A 13079-nucleotide genomic window follows, 5' to 3' on the forward strand; every position below is an offset into this window, starting at 1 on the left:
CTCCCCTTTTTCCTGACCCCTATTTCCATCAGATCGAGGACGGTGACCACCCCTATTTTCACTACTTCGAGGAGTGTTCTGTCCGCCGTCGCTCCATGAAATTGACCCCTTTTCCCGCGATTTTGGTAACGGTCATGCGGTCCCCAAGTGGCCCAAGTCATATTGAGTGACCCCACCGGGCATCAACCAAGGAAATGGAAAGAGAGAAGGGTGAAAATGCATCTTATATTATTTTCTGAATATGTCAAAATCCATCACAAAATTTGATTTTTTATAAATGTAAAAAATTTTTGCTCGTTCGCAGCAGGCCTATGGGCCCTGGGGAGGGTACGGTGGGGGGGGGGGGGACGACTTGGTGGCATAGGCCTGCGCGTACTGTACTGCGCTCGCACTCGCGCCGCGCGACGATGACATGCGTTACATTACGTAACAGCGAGGGATATCGATCGACCGAAAAAAGAAGCAAATCGAGTGAGTCAAAAAGGCCTAAGAAACTTTGTTTTAACCAAACAAACAAACTTTTGCTTGCACATTTAATTCATCATGAAATGGTCATATGACAATCCGTTATTCAAATGTTTTTGCGATTCGTTTGTAAATTGAAAGATGAATGATGATGGTGGTGGTGGTGGAGGGTTTGCTTGCACGTAGATTTGTATCGGGTGTCCAAGGTTTAGGTACGCCGGTGATGGGCCGTCCCGTGCCCGTCGCTTACCGTTCCCGTACTACTAGCCGCAACCGTGTTCAGCTGCTTGCACTTGGCAGTATTTTTAGGTGGGTTATTAGGGGGCGCGGGCACCGCCCCTTTTCAGCTCGACAGCAGTTTTATACTGTTAGACTAACGTTAGAGCCCAGAATCATGAGAATGTGAATAATCATTCCTCCTCAAGTATCATGTCTGTAAGTATAAAGTCAGGTCTAGATAATTCTTTGGAGTTTGGTCTTTTGGATAAGTTTAAATTTTGCCGAACTTTTGCGCGCTGAGTGATGTGTTGCAATCTTGCACATTCGACAATCTGTACAATTAAATTCAACAATCGTGATAATTATTTTTCTCCCCTACCAGGCTACCTTCAAATTAGCTAATAAAAGGTACCGTATAGGTAAATAGTTCTTGGATAGCATCTACATAATAAAAATAAGACATTTATAGGTGCAATATGGAAATCAAATTGAATTACGGAAAATAACATTACATGGAAACAATTATTTTTCACAAAAATTAATTCAGAGTGCAATGAGACCAAAACTACTTGCCCGAATTGGGCAAGCAAAATTCTCACAGTAGAATTACCAAAATTAGGGTCGATATGATATTGACCCAAAATTTGGTCATGGCGATATTAGATAAATCACTTTGGAAAAAGAAATGCAAGAACAAGGAACATCAGTTAATGTCAATAGAGAGACAAAAAGGTAAACGGTTTATAAAACCGGAATATTTTCTTTTGAAGAGGTAAAAGTTTGCTTTCAAGGATTTTTTTCAGGCAAGTGTATTCCAACTATTTAAAAATTTACTTTAGCCCAACAGGGCACCAAAAGCTTCAGTCTCTGTACATTTAACTGTTACGCTGAATTACATTGGCTTCACTGTGGGAATGACTGTGAAATCTTGTCAGAATTTTTTTTATAAATCCCAAGAAAAGGCAGTTATTCTTGTCTACAAGAAGACAAGCTGCCCATATTTTTTTTGTATACAGACAGACATTTTATATGTGATATTAAATCTCATGTTCTTTCAATTTGTTTTTAAACTGCAGCACGGTCAGAGTTAATAACTTGTGGGGTTGTCAAGGGCCTTATTAAGTAAGAATCATGTCTGAGCCAGAACCTACACCAAACGCTACAGAAGAAATGCCAAGTGCTGCCGAAGGAACACCAAGCACTGCAGAAGAAGTTAACCAAACAACAGAGCAGGCTGACCAAACTACAGGAGAAGATAAGACAAATGGACAAAGCGAACAAACAACAGCAAAACAAACAGAAAAGGCTCCCGAGGAGGGAGGGGTCCAAGAGACGAGTCCAGGACCAGGGGACCAGGTGGCGGAAGATGCAGGAAAAGGAGCGGAAGCAAGTGCTGCAGTTGAACCTCAGGATGATAGCCCCAGAGGTAAAAAGGAGATGGCATCTGATTCTTTCTCAAAGTTTAAGAAATTTGGTGATTAAAAAAAGGAGAGAAAGATATTGTTGAAATACCCTATGAAAATCTATCAAAGAAACAGAGTTGTTGACTTTTTAAAGATTATATTTTATGATGTCACATGCAAGCTGCTGGGCACCGTCAGGGTGCTACATAAGCACTTGCCCAATTGCCCGGGGCAAGTAAAAGTTAGTGTCGGGCAAGTGTTTTGAAGTAAAGACCAAAACTACTTGCCCGAATCAGGCAAGGTAAATTCTCACAGTAGAATGACCAAAATTAGGGTCAATGTGATATGATATTGACCCTAATTTTGGTCATGACAGGCAAGATAAAATCACTTTGGAAAAAGAAATGCAATAACAAGGTAGATCAGTTCATGTCAAAAGAGAGAAAATGGTCAATGGTTTCATATAAAACCCCAAAACTTTCTTTTGAAGAGGTAAAAAAAATTCAAGGATTTTTCGGGCAAGTGAAATAGATTTTTGGGCAAGTATATTCCAACTATTCAAAAATTCACTTGCCCGACCAGGCAAGTGATTCTAAAAAGTTATGTAGCACCCTGTGGGCACCCCTTAATTCAATAATTAAATAGATTCCTATTGGCTAATGAATCATGAGGACTGTAAGGATTTCCCCAGAAAAGTGTGTATGAAATACTCTGGTAAAATCGTTATCAATATTTTGCAAAAAAATGGGTTTTATGGAATTTATATCAGAGGACAGGACATACATGTACAAGTTATCAAAAGTAAAGTGAAAATGGAAGGAAACACACCTTTATACATATGATTAACAATATAAACATATACTGGTACTGAAATATGTAAATCAAAATTTGAAATTGACACAATTTCAATGCTTGATCCTGTTATAGGGCAGGGTGCTACATAACTTTTTAGAAGCACTTGCCGTGTCGGCAAGTAAATTTTTAGATAGTTGGAATATACTTGCCCAAAAATCTTCTTCACTAGCTCAAAAAAATCCTTGAAAAAAATGTTTTACCTCTTCGAAAGAAAGTATTGCGGTTTTATAAACCATTGACTTATTTTTTTCTCTTTTGACATGAACCGATGTACCTTGTTCTTACATTTTTATTTCCAAAGTGATTTTATTTTGCCCGCCATGACCAAATTTAGGGTCGATAAATCATATCGACCCTAATTTTGGTCATTCTACTCTGAGAATTTTGCTTGCCCTATTTGGGCAAGCAGTGTTGGTCTTTACTTCAAAACACTTGCCCAACTCTAACTTTTACTTGCCCCAAGCAACTGGGCAAGTGCTTATGTAGCACCCTGTAGGGGCACAATTTAAATTGGGTGATCCAGTATCAGGGCACAATTTCGTTGCTTGATCCATTATAGGGGCATAATGCAATCAATACTCTCCAGTATTGGGGAACAATTTCATTGCTTTATCAGTATTGGTAAACAATTTCATTGTTTGATTCTATATAAGGGTACAATTTAAATACTTGATCCAGTATCAGGAAAAGTTTTATTGCTTGATCAAGTATCAGGACACAATTTCCTTGCTTGATCCAGTATCGGGGAATAATTTCATTGCTTGTTCATGGCACATTGTCTGTATGCACCTCTGTTTTGCATAGAGGTTTCATGGCCATGGGGCTCCCAGCTTGATACATGTACCTCCTAGTATTTCAAGTGATTTTCGTAGATAAATTTGCTCAGAGCCAATCCGATGCAAGGATTTCAGTGGCATATAACGATAATCATGATCACTGATTTGTGTGTTTCATGAAATTCTCCCAGGAGCTCCCAGGAGCAAGTCGTACTGTAAAATGCTTCAATGAACACAACATGAAAATCAACTACATTCTTAATAATAATGCTTTATTGTTGACTTACTGATTAGGTATAGTTGTTTTTATCTCACATTACCTTTCAAGTGGTGATAATCACCGGTGCAAACACTGGTATTGGCCTGGTTGCTTCGGAGAAGTTTGCTAAAGATGGGTTTGAGGTAATCATGGCTTGCAGGAGCGAAGAAAGAGCAAACCAAGCAGTCAGTCAAGTCCAGAAAAAGGTCCCGGGAGCTAAAGTATCTTTCATGAAGGTAAATTAATTTAAAAGTAATTTGCTCTTTGATCAACGATTTGATTTCTTAATTTCTGTATGTACAGTTTTCATACAATACCCTATAGAACTATTGTTTGCTGTACAAATGATAGTATTAGGTTGAGAGCATGGTCCTCATTGATCATCATTGGTCAAGATTTCTTTGACTTTTTCTTAAACTCTATTTTCATTCTCATCCATAAGGCTCCACTTATTTTGTTATTTTGTGTGCTTGTTTGTCCAATTGTTTCTATTTGTTATTAACATTAGTTATTAGTAAAACAATCTACTCATTTTCATGTTTTTCATCTTTTTCATCCAGCTCGATCTGAATTCCTTGAAGTCCGTTAGAGAATTTTCTGATGCCTTCCACGCAACCGGGAAACCTCTTCACGCATTGTGCAACAATGCAGGGCTAACGACGGGCTTCTCAAGCAAAGACAGATTGGAGACAGAAGATGGCTTTGAAATGACCTTTGGGGTCAACCATTTAGGTATGATATTGTAGGAGAGTAGAAGTGTGACTTTCAAGGGACACTGAGAAAGCAAACAGATAAACACATGAGGACAAATACATGTAACTTCTGAAGGTTTCATGGCGAAGAAGAATAGTGTAGTAGGTTTCACGGTACACCTATATCTTTCTTGGGCAAGCATTGGTCCTGAAAAGGACCGCCCAATCTTGACGTTTCGACAAATGTGTTCTTGTTGTCTTCAGGAAAATGAGCAAAATTTGTAAAAGCAGGCTGTTATTGATAACCTCTTTATCGCATGTCCTGTCGATAATCACTTGTTATTTGCCACTTAGTGATATCAATAACCTTTCTCTCATTGATAATACCCGCTATTATGTAGGGACACAGTGATTTTCTGCGATTACAAGAAATTCACGGAAATGGCCCTTTGAAAGTGGCTTTTCAAATAGAAAAAAAAAATTCCTCAAACTGCACAATGAAGACCAGACATGCTGTCAATTATCACTCCCACCAAAAAAAGCATTAAATATGAAGAACACAAGCTTTGTACATACATTCATCAGAGTATCCTAACACATTTTTAGATTTCTGTTCACTCACACGGTTTTCGTTCAACAGGTACATGTTGAACACTTTATGTTTTCTATGTTTAATTCTACAGTCAGAAGGACGACCCTTCAAAGACCAGAATTTGTTTTCCTTGATAAATTTTCCTTTTTGCAACATGTGCTATTATAACATGTCTGTATATACCACCTGCTTGATACGACTTCTTTTATATCTGGTCTTTATTATACAGATAGAATGAAGGAAGAGGGTGTGAGAAAGAGAGAGGGGGGGGGGCAATTGAAGTTTAATAATCAAGAGTTGGAGAACAGAAATAAATGAGAGTGGTGGGGATGTTATTTCAGTGTTTGCTATGAGCATTTATAAGGCTGCATGCTAGTATTACTTTCATATAAAAGAACAGAAATTAACATCAGAGAAAATGGGCACTATTTTGGGGGCAATATCAATGGGCACTATTTTTTGGCACTTATGCTATTTTTTGTGTATTATTCTTTATTCTGAATTTTTTTACTTTTCTTGAATTTAATTTTACTTAAGTTGTTAGACTTTATTTCATTGATAAAATGACTTTTGAGACAAGGCAAATTGTTATTTTTTTTAAATATTATGACAGGATTTCAGTCATGCAAAGTCTTAGGAAGGCCCATATGAGGGTTTGGATATCAATCTGTATTGATATTTTGAAGAACGTAGCGTATTTTGATTGATCATCTTCCGGTATTATGTACATGTACACAGGTCATTTTCTGTTGACCCACCTTCTTATGGATGTGCTGAAGAAGACGTCGGAGGCTTGCGGAGAAGCAAGGATCGTGAACACAGCGTCCATGCTACATGATCCTGCCAAGACTGCTCGATTGGGAGGTAAGTTTGATGGGATTCCGTGACATTTGCTCCGGCGACAATTGCTACGCTCCCACACACTCAGATCAGGGCCCCGTCTTACAAAGAGATCGCAACTATGGATGGCCTGCAACATCAATGTGTATTGTTTGTGCATGTTTGTTTGAAATATTTTCTAGCTATGATTTATATTCATGCATTAATTATTTTCTTAAAAATTCACTGTGCTTCTCTTTGTTTACAAAGGACATTGTGCAAACTTCCTGTAAAAAAATTTATGACACTGTCTCACTGATAGATATCCAAAAAGTTACAATTGATCCAATCAATCATAACTCTTTGTAAGATGGGCCCCAGAACTGCCAAGTAGTATGGAGTTACTGTATTTCATATGGAAAATAAGAATACTGATGGTATCATGCAAAATACAGATTTCTAAAGTTTCAGTTTTATGTGTCATATGGGATTTCTTTGAAATGACTGATTTCCTCACCAAAATACTAAAATGTTCTTGTTCAGGTTGGTATAGATCTGCAAACTGATGGAATGACTACTTCAATCCTGGATTTATTACTGTACGCTTTCTATTCTCTAAACCTGAGAAAAAGCACCAATGTGACCCCAATCCTAACACTACATCTCAGACGCTATAATGCCCGGAGCGGTTGTCTCAGGAGCAAATGTTGTGTCTTTGATTGAGCGGCGTAATATCACAAGCGGCGTAATATCACAAGCGAATTGAAGTAGTTTATATTTACTTGGACCCCGTTCTCATTACACTTTCCAAAACTAGTTTACTGGAAACCGGATCTGGAAACCAGTTTGAAAGAATGCTTTGCTAGCGTTCCCACTTGATCACACGAAGGAGGTTCTCCAAATCACTTCATGTAAAGCGATCTTGTTGCTATGGGAATGCTCTCAGTGGGGTGACGTGTTTCGCGCGAAATTTGAAACCGCATCGTAGGCATTCTACACACATTGTGTAGAGTAGCGTGCTCAAAATGTGTGAAGATCGCTTCCCGAAGAACGGTTGTGTCCTCACTAACGCTAAAACCAGTTTAACAAGGCAAAGCGATCTTGGAAACTACATCCCGAAGTGGTTTTATGAACCTGTTTGGAAGATTGCTTTGACCGTTCTCATTACACGTCAAACTGGTTTCCATTAAACTAGTTTAGGAAGGTAGTGAGAATGGGGTCTTGGTCTCCAGGCAGCTGATATACTTCTCAGGTAGTCCAACCACATGGTCAAACCTGTTTGGGGGATCAACTTAGTGTAACCACAGTTTCATCTGCTTGTGCACTGCCCAAGATAGTCAGATACGGTTTGGCCAATACCTAAATATTTCAACCCCCCCCTTTTTTTTGGGGGGGGGTTAACAATTTTCTGAATAGTTACCCCAAATCTGCCACAAGAATTTTAGAGGTTTTTTTTGACAATTATTTCTATACTAGGTGATTTGTTGCATGATGTGCACTATGAAAAGTACCCCAAAAGTATAAATTATACATGTAGCCCCAATATCGATACTACTGTGCTACATGTATATAGTATATAATTAAAAATGAAAATTGAAATGCAAATTATACATTTATGTGATTCAAATGCACAGTTTTAAACTTTAGGAAGGCAATGTTTACTTTGCGCACGTGTTCAAGTGTTTTAAAAGAAAAAAAATAGTCAATAAATATTTAAGGAGATAGATATGTACTGACTATCAGTAATTGTAACTGTCTTATCAATGTTTGTATTGTTATCTTATCAATAAATACTCGTATGATTTGATATTCATGTATGCAAGTGCAGTATGTATTATGCATTAGATCAATGAAATGAAAAAAATTGAAACTTTCTGGTGCTTGCATGTACAATGTACATTAACAAATATGCTGCTTTAAAATCTCTACGTTATGCAGATTATGCTTGCATCGCATTGTGTAACAAATAAAATGCCATATCATTTGGTATACTCATTCTGTAGGTAAATTCCCAATTCGTCTACTGCCAACTCGTTCACTCACCACATGGTCTACTTTCATTTAGTCTAATGCCATTCCGCCCATCAACATTTTGTCTAACAACCATTTGATCCAATCATCACTTTGTCCAATCACTATTTTGTCTACATGTATGACCATTTTGTCCCATAACCAGTTCAGTTGGTCTGATATCCATTTCATTTTCATTCATTTTGCATAATTGAACACTTAGCCCAATTTGACCAAATGGTATGTGGAGTAAATGGCTATTGGACCAACTGGTTATTAGACGGAATGGCATTAGACTAAATGAAAGTAGAATATGTGATGAGTGGACGAACTGATGGAAGACCAAATGATAGTTGACAGGTTGGCAATTTGACGATTTGGAAATAAACCATTCTGTTGATGTGTTGTATCAACTCTCACGTCAATGGCTTGTGAATATAATTACGGTAAATACCAGTATTTTTCATTACAGGGTGTGTTAAAAAAAAATTTAGGAATAGCATTTTATATCATTATACAACAAATCTCCAAATGTAGTAGCACTCACATAATTGGATTATGAAGTATAAACCAAGTTTTCATGAAGTGTTTTTGTACATGATGTGTTGGGACAATTAACCTTGATTTAATGAAACTTTTTTTTCGAAAAATTATTTTAGGTTCCCCTGCCCATCTTGATTTTGATAACCTGATGCTGGAGAAGAGCAAACCATTTGATGGGATGCTGGCCTACAGGAACTCCAAGCTTGCAAACTGCGCCTTTTCCGTAGAGCTTTCCAGGAGACTAGAGGGGTCAAAGGTCACATCAAACACACTCTGTCCAGGTAAATGACTTTCACACTCCATAACACAGTGGTCTGCGGATCCTGCAGACTGTTGATTGTTTAAATCAATGAGCAGATGATGCCATAATTTGTTTGTAAACGCCATATATTTCATGTCCATCTACTTTCACAGTCTCGCTTCAAGACTGGGAATTAATAATTGCATTCACTTTGTAAAAAAACAATACGGAAAGTGAAACTTTTCACGTTCAGTAACTGAAGTCACAAAATTCTTTAAAAATAAAACCACCGCAAAATGTTCAATTTGTATGGTCGAGTATTTAATAGATGTACACCCAATTGCAGGCTCAAGATTTTTTTGGGTCCCGTTCCATATTTTTTATAACAAATTTACTAACAGCCAATAAGATTGAAGGATTTCAGTAGCTTTTAATGGTAAGGGCAAATTTTATATTATAGCAAGTTTTAATGAAACAGACTCCGACACTTTTCCAGGTTTCATACCAGCCACTGGTCTTGGACGCAACGAGACGACAATGGCTAAGATCAAAATGGCGATCTTCACCCCCCTCCTGAAGCTGATAGGTGTGACGCGTACCTTAGAACACGGTGGCGGAATGATCCATTACGTTGCCACTAGTCCAGATTTTAAAGGTAAGGGGATGATACGCCTTTGGGCTGGGGTATATCAGAGGGGGGCTAATAGGTAATGTAGCTAATGTGCCCCCACCCTAAGTTGGCATTGTATGTATCTCAAAGCATGCCATTTTTTTTAGGGGTGGGGAGGAATTTTATCTTTTTTGGGGGGAATGGGAATTATTTATTGTGAGTATATCAAAGCATGTCATTTATTTTTTTTTGGGGGGTGGAATGATTTTTTTTTCTTTTTGAAAGGAAATTGTCATTTAAGTCTGTAGAAATCAACTCATTTTCTGTGTCCTCCATTTATAAAGCATTATGATATTGTGGACATTCATTACCACATTAAATTGGTTGTTATTTAATTAATGTGAAATTAATTAAAACATTGAGGATGGGAAGAGAAAACATTCAGTGACTTTCCTTCCCCACTCCTGACATACAGGTGTCCTCTTTTCTTTGTTAGGGTGCTTTTGTCGTATTCAATGTAGATGACCCATATAGAACGCTATATTTTTCTCTTATATAATTCTATTTCACCCTTGGCAAATGTTGCATCGCTTCCTGAAATATAGTTTTTAATCAATCTTTCTGTGAATAAATGTTCGCTGCTTTTGGTGCACTGGGGATATTGGCTATTTGTGAAAGATTGAATGTCACAATGTTTTTGTCTCACCTGCATAGAAGAGTGAGACTATAGGCGCCGCTTTTCCGACAGCCGCGGCGGCGGCTTCAACGTCAACATCAAATCTTAACCTGAGGTTAAGTTTTTGAAATGACATCATAACTTAGAAAGTATATGGACCTAGTTCATGAAACTTGGCCATAAGGTTAATCAAGTATTACTGAACATCCTATCAGAGTTTCGTGTCACATGACCAAGGTCAAAGGTCATTTAGGGTCAATGAACTTAGACCTTGTTGGGGGAATCAACATCAAAATCTTAACCTGAGGTTAAGTTTTTGAAATGTCATCATAACTTAGAAAATATATGGACTTAGTTGATGAAACTTGGACATAAGATTAATCAAGTATCACCGAACATCCTGCATGAGTTTCACGTCACATGACCAAGGTGAAAGGTCATTTAGGGTCAATGAACTTTGGCCGATTTGGGGGTATCTGTTGAATTACCATCATAACTTTAAAAAGTTTATGGATCTGATTCATGAAACTTGGACATAATAGTAATCAAGTATCACTGAACATCCTGTGCAAGTTTCAGGTCACATGATCAAGGTCAAAGGTCATTACGGTCAATGAACTTTGGCCAAATTGGGGGTATTTGTTGAATTACCAACATAACTTTGAAAGTATGCTGGTCTAGTTCATAAAACTTGGACATAAGAGTAATCAAGTATCACTGAACATCCTGTGCGCATTTTAGGTCACATGACCAATTTCAAAGGTCAATAAACTTTGGCCATAATGTGGGTATCTGTTGAATTACCATCATAACTTTGAAAGTTTATTGATCTGACTTTTGAAACTTGGACATAAGAGTAATCAAGTATCACTGAATATCCTGTGCGAGTTTCAGGTCACATGATCAAGGTCAAAGGTCATGTAAGGTCAATGAACTTTGGCCACATTGGGGTATTTGTTGAATTACCATCATATCTCTGTAAGTCTATTGGTCTAGTTCATAAAACATGGAAATAAGAGTAACCAAGTATCACTGAACATCTTGTGAGAGTTATAGTAGTTTTCAAAGTCAGCACTGCTTATATGTTGAATCGTGTGATGCAGGTGAGACCGCCAGAGGCATTCCACTTGTTATATATTATCGTCCAATTTATGACCAATTTTAATTCTCATGAGAAAACAACACAAAATAAATACATGTACATTCAAACTATAGAACTGAAAAATGGAAGTAATGACAGAATACATGAGGAAATGTATACGAATGTTAGCAAATACAATAAATAATGGAAAAATCACGAAAGCTACAAAGAGCTTGAAAAAGAGATTGCGCAGCTTTCTTGTCTATTGTATTTTTGTATGTGTCTCCTTACTGTTGGTGGTGCGTAGTGGTCTAATAATAATAATCCGCTTTTATATAGCGCTTAATCCATCGGAACGACGTTTCTAAGCGCTTTACAGATATATTAGTGGTCTAGTGGTTCTGACTCTCGCCTTTGAAACAGAGAGTCGTGGGTTCGAATCCTAGCCATGGCGTGTTTTCCTTCAGCAAGAAATTTATCCACACTGCGTTACTCGACCCAGGTGAGGTGAATGGGTACCCGGCAGGAGTAATTCCTTGCATGCACTGAGCGCCGGTGATAGAAGCTTGAGCGTAAGCCGAGGTAATAATAGCACCGCTTTGTATCCTCAGGCAAAAAGTGCTTTATAAATCCAGCTATTTTTATTACTGTAATGTCTTATTTATTCTATTAGGTTTGAGTGGTAAACACTCCTCTGATTTCAAGATAATAGACAGCTCTGCAGAATCTCGAGACCCTGAGGTCGGCAAGAGGCTATGGGATATCTCGGCAGATCTTGTCCAATACCAAGCAGCCAAGACCATGTAACTGCCCAAAATGGAGATTGCCCCCTGTTGTACATCCCCACTTTATCTTTTACCCATTTTTCATAATTGTCTTTAATGGGGCTTTCCAAGAAAGTAATGTCTAGTTCCAAATCAACTGTAAAGGCATGGTCACACCGCCCGAGCGTTGTTGGAGCGGTCGTTTTCGATTTTTTTTTTGTTTTTGATTTATGTTTTCGATTTTTTCCCCAATTTTGTGAGCGAAATTCGGCCCTCTTTCCTTACCGCTTCACGACCGCTCCAACAACGCTCGGGCGGTGTGACCATGCCTGTAGTCTTTAAAATATGGCATGTCCCACAAAAAATTCTAATAGCATCCTTAATGAGTATGATATAAAAAATAACCAAATTAAATTGTATGTAATTTAAGAATCATAAACTAGCATTTAGTTATTCAACTGGCTTAAATTGTATGCGATATGGTCGATTGGATACAGAGAGAAGAGCTTTCTATTGGCTCTCACCTATCAATCCAAATTTTGATATTATAAAGTGTTATAAATAATGTATGTAATTCAATTAAATCTTCTGTCACCCATATTTTATTTTCTCTTTAGATTTGGGCCTACGACTTATGAGACCATACTTAAATTAACAAAATTAATAAAGGTTTGAGAACATTGACATGATATCTTTAATCAAACATGACATCTTTATTAAATCAAACAAAAATATGATGCCAAACAATAACTACTGAACCTGATTGCACATAATACAAAACTGAATTTACTGAAAAAATCCACCATGAACAAGACCATCTCAAGTGTTCCAACATACCCATATATATATATCTTAACTTTACCAGGCTTGTGGCACATGTGTGGTCTGTAATATGGTTGATGGCTGCTGCTAATGGCAATAAATTGAGGGCAGTATTGCATAAATGTATTTATAGGTGTTAAAGAAAATTACAATGTTTCCCAACTTACCCAGCGTTCCAACTAGGCCATATCTCCCCTCTCTCTATTTTGTACATGTTACTGTAACTTTTGAAATATAAGATGACTGTAATAC

The 13079-nt window shown here is 37.6% G+C and overlaps 1 protein-coding gene across 2 annotated transcripts; it reads left to right on the top strand.

Annotated features, from left to right (window-relative positions):
- The first annotated feature begins 414 nt into the window (after positions 1-414).
- LOC121429188 (retinol dehydrogenase 11-like) lies at positions 415-12209 on the top strand. 2 transcript variants are annotated; one of them, XM_041626134.1, is made up of 8 exons: positions 415-471; positions 1761-2110; positions 4047-4213; positions 4538-4709; positions 6000-6125; positions 8750-8914; positions 9371-9529; positions 11915-12209. In XM_041626134.1, the coding sequence occupies exons 2-8, from the start codon at positions 1816-1818 to the stop codon at positions 12046-12048; spliced, it is 1218 nt and encodes a 405-aa protein (XP_041482068.1). In that variant the 5' UTR covers positions 415-471; positions 1761-1815; the 3' UTR covers positions 12049-12209. The 2 variants fall into 2 exon arrangements, with proteins under 2 accessions (XP_041482068.1, XP_041482067.1); XM_041626133.1 differs by lacking the exon at positions 415-471 and adding an exon at positions 535-900.
- Positions 12210-13079: the final 870 nt, after the last annotated feature.

This window comes from Lytechinus variegatus, chromosome 15 (genome assembly GCF_018143015.1).
Source record: "Lytechinus variegatus isolate NC3 chromosome 15, Lvar_3.0, whole genome shotgun sequence".
Classification (NCBI taxonomy): domain Eukaryota; kingdom Metazoa; phylum Echinodermata; class Echinoidea; order Temnopleuroida; family Toxopneustidae; genus Lytechinus; species Lytechinus variegatus.